Source organism: Hakea prostrata, chromosome 7 (assembly GCF_041222555.1).
Source record: "Hakea prostrata isolate BN-2017 chromosome 7, UWA_Hpros_2, whole genome shotgun sequence".
In the NCBI taxonomy this organism is placed as follows: domain Eukaryota; kingdom Viridiplantae; phylum Streptophyta; class Magnoliopsida; order Proteales; family Proteaceae; genus Hakea; species Hakea prostrata.
The window spans coordinates 1,611,357-1,621,536 of NC_142606.1; the positions used below are offsets into that span (position 1 = coordinate 1,611,357).

Consider the following 10,180-nt stretch of genomic DNA (forward strand, 5'->3'; position numbering starts at 1 on the left):
TGGACTTGTCAGAAACGTCGTCTTGATATCCCATCGGTGGGTCCAAGGCCCAATATCTTACATGCACATATCACTGTAACATAACAGATGGGAGTACACGGCTTCTATCCAATGACCACACCTCCTTGCAAGTTGCAACCAACACAAGCAGGGTTGGCAATAAGTACGCCCTAAGTACCATCACACTTGTCAGTCACAAATCAGATAAGACCCCAAAATAAACAAAAAAACAAATTCTACAGTGATACCTATGACCCTCCCTATATTCTATGGTTGAAAAGCATCCACGGAGAACAAAAATCTGGGTCGCTGATCCGAGCTCTTATGCCAGTGCTTGCGTCTGGTTCGCGGGGCAGAAGTCAGGTCACTGGAGAGGAAGTACCAGTTCCATGATTGGGTTTCCCTCTCATCAGATTACAGGTATGCAGAGTGAATCTTGCAGCAATAGCAGTTCAAAGTTTTGAACTTTTGAAAGAAAACAAGGGGTAAGCGACCATGTCCTCATAACGGGTTAATTACGTACGAGATATCATTTCTTACAAATCTATTATTAGCAGAATTTTTCGCCCAAAAAAATAGTTAGCAAAATTAATTGTTGCTGCTCTTAAAAGGAAATTTAATGAAGTGACTTCTACGCCTCCAAGAATTCTTTCGCTTTAAGGCTTTGTACTGCATCTCGGATAGCATCTTCAACTGGGGTAAAGACTAGACCAAGGTCGATCAATCTCTTTGCTGCATCTTTGCATCCCATGAGACCAGGTTGAGTTTCCTCACTAAACCTGTTTATCACCAGGATTCAGGAGCTCAAGCTCATGCAAAACAAAATTAAGGTTCAGTTGCAAAAATTAAAAGGCTGGGTGAGGGGGAATCATGAGATTGAGAAAAGTTTAAGCCATTTAAAAGAAAAGAACGTAAAATGGGTTCAAGCTTAGCCTGGTCACTAAGGGTAATTTTGTTCATGTACCTAAAATCGGATGTTCATTGTATTATCATAAATTGAAGCCATTAGCCGATATTCCAAATCTTGACATGGTATCACAGACCTAGTTCTTCTCCAGGATGACTTGATGCCCTAACTCATTCATCAGTACTGTTCGATGTCACCATTTATTGATTATTTTCAATGCCATATTCATCCACCATTCAATACGCTAAAATAATGTAGAGTAACCTTATGTTTTCACTACCACAGCCGTTCCCATCACCAACCACCATCATTGTCTTCTATAGTAGGCATCACTATTGTTCAAGTCTGCCAGCCACCACAACTTTGCTAGTAGTTTCTGTACACAATGTTGCCTTTCTCTCTTCACCCTTGGGGCAGGTTATCTCCTACCACCAGATTTGAACCATGGTTTTTCATTGAGATTTCTTGATGCTTTATTCCAGGCTGCAGGGTGTACATCTGTTGATTGAATATTTTTCCAAGCAGCAGCTATGACTGATTCAAAGGTCTCCACTGCATTCACTGCACACAAAGGTCTTTTTTTGCTCCCTACCAGCCCCATAAAATTGAACGGAAGCAATTATCTAATGTGTTCAGTCTTGTTTTTTGGCCAACAGTTCTTAAGGTCTTTCAAGTTGCACCACAGAGACATTTGTTCTGCCTACCATTGTTGGTCCTGCCCAAGATAAATGGATGACCTCCAATGTTCTCGTGATGTCATTATCTTATCAACTCCACTGACTTTGGCATTGTTGGTGGCTATCTCCTACATACTGCCATCAAGATTTGGAAGATGGCCAAGATACTTATTTCCAGGTTATAATGCTGCCCAGTGCTCAAGCTCAGGTAGAAATTACATGCTACCATATGCTGTGCACCTTTGAACAAATTGAGGGAGAAATAACTCTTTTCTTTTGATGAGTAAAGGATCTTGTTGCTTCATCTCATGGTCATCCTCAATTTTTCCCTTCAAGAACCCCCATCCATTCTAGTTTAGTCTATTTTGTCATCATTCCTCACTAGTATTAAGTTTCCCCTCTTCACTCAATTGTATCAACACCCTAATCTTTTTTAGTGGTATACCTTTTCAGAACATGTCTACCCAATATTTCCACCTGAGTCCCAAATTTCAACTGAACAAGTGACTCAATTGCCCCAACAATATGGAGAAATTTTGACGACTCTCCAAGCCAATCAAGACATACTAAGAACTATCTATGAAGCAGAGCTAGCTGCCAGTAGGACTCAACAGGCAGCATGGGCCACAAACCTCCGAGTTACTAAAGACATTTGTTCCCAGCCAAAAGAATTAAAAGGCGTCAAATAGTCGGTGGACCACAATTGTATTCCACACACAAGAGCAGCACCAATGATACAGCCTCAACCAGAACAGCCACTAGTTGGAGTAAAGGATGAGAAATATTTGGATCAGATAACGACAGCATCCAGAGTGGCGAGAACTATTTCCTATCATATATTCATTCTTCCCCATGATCTCCCTGACATGGATGCAACTAAAGTTTCATATTTTGGATTTTCTTCAAGTTACGGACATGAAACCAATAGCATTTGTCAAGGAGTTCCTAATACTTCAATTCTACAAAACTCATGCACAAGTAATTCTGAACATCAGAGGAATTGATGCAGCACAACTGTGGACTGCACTACTAGGGTTCCAGACACAGATGAACCAGGTCCAATTAAAATTGGGGTTTAATAGGACTACTAATTTTTTAAGATTTATTGATTGATTTAATCTTGTTATTTTTGTTTTAGAATCCTGTCACAGTTTTAGTTATGGATTAGTCTTATTTGGGTTAGAAGTAGTATTAATTTGTTCTGATTTGTTGAAGAATCCTAGTTTATTTTAGTATAATACAACAAAAATAACTACCCAGCCTTATCCCAACTAAAAGGGCCGGCTACATGAACCGTTGCCTTTTGTCAATTATAACTAGAATAACAAAGAGAGAAGGGAGCTTCATTTGCTGTGGAGCTTCACCGACAACTTGTGAAGACTGTCAATAGAAGTACCATTATTTATAGCTGCATATTACATAGTTTAGCAAAACCAAATAAGACTCAAAACAGTAAACCAAACAGGACACAATTCTATACTGATTTGACTTCCACTTCCTAGTCTATTGATGGCCATTACGTCCCTTTTTTTTGCCTGTTTTACCCTTAATTCTAACACCTTCCAATCAGCTCTATTCGAGGTTGTATTGGATAGAAGGCCTAAGCCATGCATGTCTTTCCTCACAATTTATACTAAGGTTATATTAGGTCTTCCGCTTGCTCTTTTAGACCTTCAATCTGATCAGTACTCCAGAAGGGCATTTGAAGGCGTCGGTTGCACATGGTCGTGCCATCTCAAAGAACTTTCTCATAGCTTATCATGTACTGGAGCTACTCCCAAAACCAGCTCTGATATGATCGTTTCTAGTTTTGCCTTTATCCTTCTTAGCTTCACCACTCATCTATGTCACATATGCTAGACTAAGTTTATGTATAATTTTGTATGATACTTCTTAACTACCCAACACCCTCCATCAAACACCATAGCTGGTCGAACAACAGTCTCACAAGTTTTCCCTCAAGTTTTAAAGGAATATGTCAATCACCAAAAAAACAAAAAGAAAAGAAAAACACAGATGCAGCTTCAGGCTTCATCCATCCTATGATACTTCTTAACTACCCAACAGTCTCCACCATATACTATAGCTGGTCGAACAACAGTCTCACAAATATTTCCTCAAGTATTAAAGGAATATGTCAATTTCCCCAAAAAAAACACAGATGCAACTCCAGACTTCATCCATCCTACATTAATTCACTGGGAAACATCATCTTCTACATCAGCATCTTTAGCCAAAATATCTAAAATAATATCTTAGCAAAATCTCCTTTTCATCAAGTTTATTGAAGTGTGACTCTTTTATTATTTAAAAGCTTGTGATCAGCCTATTGAGGATGGAACACAACGAACTGAATTTAGTTTGTGAACCTGCAGTCCCTCTCCCCTCGTCTCTTCTTCTCATGTATTTATTTTCTCCCTCTTCCCCTGACTCTGATACCCAAGCCTGCCCGAAACCGTCTAGAGCCTGGTATGAAACTAGTTTGACTTTTAAACCTGACAGGCAGGTTTGGTTGGATATTAAATGGCATTAGTAGAGTCAAGTAGGGTTTGGTTTAGCCCTTGGCCAGTCCAACCATTCATACCCGATCCTATGTTAGTTGGGTTGAACTAAAATTATATATAAATTAAGTTTAAATAACCGAATAACCCACTAAACCTAAGGACCTAAAGTGGGTTATCACAAACCAAAATTTTTTCCCCAAGTGAAATGCATATAAAACAGAAACCCAAAAAAGAGTTGGCAGCTCTTATTTTTCTTCTTTTTTTTTTTTTTTTTTTTTTTTTTGGCGGGGGGGTCAGAAACTAAACATAAATTTAGAGTATATCTTATGATGTTTCATAGATGTAATATATATCATTTCAGGTTTATGCAATACAGTGTCATTTTGATATCATGTTAGGTTGCTAGAGCTGCTTCTGGACATCCACCTTGAAATCTACAATCTACAAGTGAACTAGGTCGGAATTAAGCATAATTCAAACCAATAGTTGGTAAATAAGAAAATGAGTACCCATGAGTTAAATTAACACTCTTCGTTAAGAAGGGATAAATATCTAGGTCAACGTTAGGGTCAATCAGGACCAACCTGAGTCACCCCACTTACCTGACCCTATCAGGATGGATCAGGGTGGGTCAGGCTTAGAAAAACCCTGGCTAGGTAGGGTTTGAGTTGGGGACTCTTGGGCCCCAACAGGGCTAAGGAGGGGCTTAGGCTTTGTTTTAGGTCCCTAGGGTAGGGTAAGGGTTTAGGCTGGCCCAACCCAACCTATTAACATCCCTAGTGCCATGAAATCCTCTTATAAAGAGAGGGTTGTGACTCTATTCACATGAACAACGTGAATGGTGTTTGGCCTGCATTTCTTCATATTCAGTCCACATCAGCCCAAAGAAGGCACTGTAAAGACTAACCAAAGTGCGAAATCCAGAGCACATCTTCATAGCGGGAGGTAAGGCAATACTGAGGGACGGAAAGAGAGATCAGGTCAAGGTGCAAAGGCAGACCTGATGGTGGTAGCACCATTAGAAGATCAACAGATATTGGACATTCGCTTCCTTAATATCAGATCAAAGAAGAATTTAGAAGATTAGAAAGACTATTAGCATCTTAAGCATCTGTATACTATGGTAATTCCTAGAGAGAACATGGGAAAAAAATTAACAAGTCAATCTCCATTAAGACAATTGAAAACCTTTTATTCACACATCTTCTAGGGTACGGATTAGAGTTGGTAGTCTAAGCTGATGTCTTTACAGAGAATGAGAGAATAACTCAGAAATGCCACAGCCATTTTCCATGTTTTGATGGATATTTTTTACAATGTAACCATGTGCTTGATATTTTCATCTTTCAAAACCCGATAATAGAAAAGACAGGGTCTACAATAAGCAAGCTAGTGTATTTACACAAACTCTTTTAATCAAGTTTTTACTACTCCAATAGTCGAACTTGAATCTATTTTTGTCAAAAATCCAGTAATGAGAACTATTTTCTTGGCATAAACTAATGTCAAATAGTGCTAGGAAGAAACAGCGAAAGAATGGGGGTGGGGAATAGAAATACAAAAGTAATTTGGGATTCAGAACTCCGTAAACTATTCGTACCTGTGAACAGGGAAGTTGGGGCATATTTTGGATACCATCTCAGCAAAATCACGAAACTGATATATACCATTTGTGCAGAGGTACCTTCCTGAAGCAGATGCGATCTCAAAAAGCAGCACCTGTGCATTAGCCACATCCTTTACATGTACAGCACCAAGCCAGTGGTACTCCTGTGTATCCTTTGATCCCTGGAGCAACTGTTGAAGTACAGCACAGCTTGCATTCAAATGAGACTGCAGGAGTGGACCCAGACAGGTGGCCGGGAGGATCGTCACAACATCCATCCCATGCTTTTCTGCAAAGTCCCATGCTGCCTTCTCTGCCAACGTTTTTGACACTGGATACCATTTCTGTCATCCAAGATGGACGCAAGACTGCACTTAAAATTCGATCTAAGCAAGCCAGAAATCCTTTGACATGCACCATTTAATAATTGTATCACATATACAACTAAAGAGTCTGATCTTTCAATAGAAGAATTTCATGGTCCTACATTTCTATCCTTATGATTATAGAATACAATAAGAATACAGTTGAAAACGTCTAATCGGCCATGCTTTGACAAGAAGTCTGTGAAAGACAACTAAAAAAATGTAACAGTTCAATAAACTAGAAAATGTAACACATTGGTCTAAGATGAAGAACTTTCTTTCAGTTCACCTGTGTCAGCTGATTTCTATTTACGTGTGCAGTTCAATAAGCTTTCTTGATACTAGCCAAAGATCTATCACTTCAAGTGAAACCATTTCACTTTTTGGCACTTAAGCAGGAGATCAGCTTCTAATGGATCCACAATAATGTAAGTGCAGAGCTGTAGGCTAAAAATGTATTTCTGTCCTCCAATGCATTCTGTTTATTTCTTTTACTCCTTTTTACGACACTGTTTCAACTTTACTAGTTTTTCTTACTTCTCTTATGCAACCTATCATGATTCATTTATGGACCCAAACAAGAATTAAGGATTTGGAAGCTCCGTTTTAAAATAACAATTAAACCATGGATGAGCCATCTGAACACAAGAAAGCTACAACAGGCTTCCTAGTCTTGTATGCTGATCACATATTGTTGATCGAGTATGTATAACTGGAAGACTTATAGATGCAAGACATATATTTGGCATCAAGCATATGATGTTGGGATAATCACAATTCAACTATATTGACAATGTCTGGAAATGTCAAGAATGCACAGTTATAAGAAAAAAGTGTTCCTTTCAGACGCATCACCCGTTCCAAGTCACAACGTCCTTAGACCCTTTAGGATACTGAGCCAATGAAGAAACATTCCCTATACTATGGCAGTGGAAAGTCTGATGTATATGATGCTGTGGGCCACAACAAACATTCTCATTTTGATGGTTTGGTCAATCCTTACCTGTTAAAGCCTAAACCAAAACATTTAACTATTGTCAAGTGTATCATAAAATACTTGAGATAGACCAAAGATTATTTGTTGGGGGTACATGAGTACATCATAAAATCAGGTTGGATATTGGCCATGACTGATCCTGATATGCAAGATATACTTGAATAAATTATTGGATTGGATCTGGATCAGGCGATTTGTTAGATTGCCCAATCCAATATGCATGCAACCCCCCCCTTCCAATTTATATTCATGACTTGATTTACAATACGTGTTTATTTTAATTTTAGATTAAATGCACAACCTAGTTTTATATTTTTCTGAGCAGCAAAACCCAATTTTACACCACACCTGATCAATCCAGATCAATATCGGCTTTAACCGAACCTGAGATTACAAACCATGTTGGTGTATGATGCAGAGAGTCTACCAATCATGGGATAGAGGGATCCTAATTTCCAGACTGATAGTGACGAAGCAAAGTAAGTCTCTGATATGCTATTCATGATAAGGGTACAGCCATATGGAAGCCAACAAACAAACATCATTGACATGCTCCACTGCTGAAACAGACTATTTAGCAGCTTGAGAAATGGGCAGAGAGGGTGTATGGTTGAGGAAATTTTTAACGGACCATCAAACGGTACCTGAGCAAGTGCAAACAGTATGCAGTTATATGGTGATAACGGGACAGGAGAACTGTAGCCATCTATCAAAAATAAATAAATAAGTGAAAGAGGAGAGACCAGCCAATTCAAGGAACCAAGAGAACATCAAAGAAACAAGTATGAAATATGTGTAATGCAAATATCATCTCGTCATGGAGATCACAGCATGACAATATCAATATTGCTAAAGTTGAGACTGCAGAAATTTTATCAAACCCCTCAAAGATTACACCCCAAAATATATATATATATATATATATATATATATATATATATATATATATATATATATATATATTAGAGATGTTGAGAATGAGCAGCTTAAGATTTAGTGGGCACTCGCTCTAATGCACAACTTGGAGAATATTGGATATAAGTGTATGTAAGTCCATCAAATCCATTTCAATATTAGTTGAGTTTATTAACTTGCATTGATATTTTACATTTGATGGTTGCCCTAGGTATGATTTTAAGATGTTCACACGTAGGGCAGAATAGGACATTGTATTCTTAGGGTGGAACCTTGTATATTCAACCTATATGCTTACAAAAGATAAGTGCAAGCATTTCTATGGTATGTGCCTTGAACAAGATCATAGGAGATTCTTCTATGAAATAACGTTGGTTGATTGAGCAACAGGATTCTTGAATAGCCATATTGTCCTTATACCAGAGAGGTCCCTATAATCAAAATCATGCATTGCGTGTCTACAGTGTACCAAAGGTTGATGTCTACATTAGCTACATATCAATGCTCCACTATAAAAGGAATAGATACTCTCAACAAGCAATTTACTTCCCAAAGACAACATCTTGTGAAAGTTGTCTGACTGTGATAGAATGAAAAATCCATCAATGACAGTTCTGTGAATTGATTACAAAAAAAAGTATAAACTATAATCAGACATATCTAATTATATTTTAACATTATTATCAAAATTTTTAATTCCACTCACCGGTTAAGACTCTTATAATTGTTCTTAGGTCAATTAGGATCCTTGGTGGTTTCTGCTTCATTACAAGTAAGTCCATTACATGATGCTATGTGGAGGAACAAAGTTATGAAAGTTTCCTTCTCTATCTAGTTTAAATGGTCAAATATCATACATATTGTCCTTATGGTTTCTATCTGTTGGCTGTTGGACCTGAGAAGCCATAGTAACTCTAATGAATTGAGAATTCAAGACTGAGTAAAGAAGGGTCATGAAATATACATCTACTAGACCTTCATGGCCGACGGGGCTTCTTCCTATTATGTGCCTAATGGGACTCACTCTAGCGTAAGGGCGCAAGATTGGGCCAGCCTACTACCGAATAGGTTAAATGACTTGACTCATTCCATCAGCTTCACAACTTTTGGTGGATTGGTCAATTACCTAACACGATGATTGGGATGTGATGAGTACAAATGATGGGATTTTCTTTGTGAGTCACAAAGTAACCCTAATATATCTCTGTTGTATTAATGGCAACACCTTCATGCTTGATATGAGGTTTTTCCAATGGTTAAGAAGATCTTGGGAATGGAATATCTTGGCCTGGAAGATCTGAAAGATATATTAAGCGTCTAGAAAAGGGTTTCTCAGTTACCGAAGAAAGTTTGCCCATATAGATTTCCATCAGATTCTTCAAAGTTCAATTCAATAGCAATCATGATGGTTATATACGATCGGTCTTCCTAAGTATGCCAAAACAGAGATTAAAGCAAAACAAACAGCCAATAGTTAAGAAGGTGGTGAAAGCCAACGAGGATAGAAGAACCTGGCGAGATTTGCAGTAGTCGAGGTCGGTCCAAGAGGACTCATCAAAAGGTCGGTAGGAGGGCCACGAAGGATTGGGGACGAGCGAGGAGATGGAAGAGGTAACCACAACCCTCCTGACCTTGGCTTTCCTCGCAGCCTCCAGCACATTGAGGGTGCCCTGTACGGCGGGTAACACCAGCTCCAGCTGCGGGTTCTTTGGATCCACCAGCGTGCAGGGCGATGCCACGTGGAATACTCCGGCGCACCCTTCTACAGCCCTCCACACACCATCCGCGTCCAGAATGTCCGTCTCGAACACCCTCAGCCGCCCCTCCTCTCCTCTGCGTCCGCCGGGCAAGAGGGACCACAGGTGCGAAACGTCACTACCTGGGAGGATGCTTGCGTGGATGTCGTAACCCTTATCCAGCAGCGTCCACACAAGCCAGGACCCTATAAATCCATTTGCCCCTGTCACGCACACTTCCACCCTCTTATTACCATTCATACCTTCCATTTGACCGTCGGCTTTTCTTGGGGTTCCTATTTCTTTCCTATCGCCTCCTCGTCTTCTATCCTTTACATTTCTATCCTCTACAGCTTACTTCCTAACTGCGATTTGGTGTCACCTTCGCCTTTGCGTTTGCCTTTCCCTTCCAACCGTTAATGCTGTTTCGGTACGGAATTTACGGACATTTTTAGGGTTCATACTGCGGTGTC

The 10,180-nt window shown here is 39.3% G+C and overlaps 1 protein-coding gene across 1 annotated transcript; it reads right to left on the reverse strand.

Moving 5' to 3' along the window:
• On the reverse strand, positions 1-10,180 carry LOC149008845 (NAD(P)-binding Rossmann-fold superfamily protein). Its single transcript, XM_089161464.1, has 3 exons — positions 9,483-10,180; positions 5,689-6,038; positions 1-779 (listed from the first exon to the last, which is right to left on the reverse strand). Exons 1-3 carry the CDS (start codon positions 9,975-9,977, stop codon positions 632-634), a joined length of 993 nt encoding a protein of 330 aa, XP_089017590.1. The 5' UTR covers positions 9,978-10,180; the 3' UTR covers positions 1-631.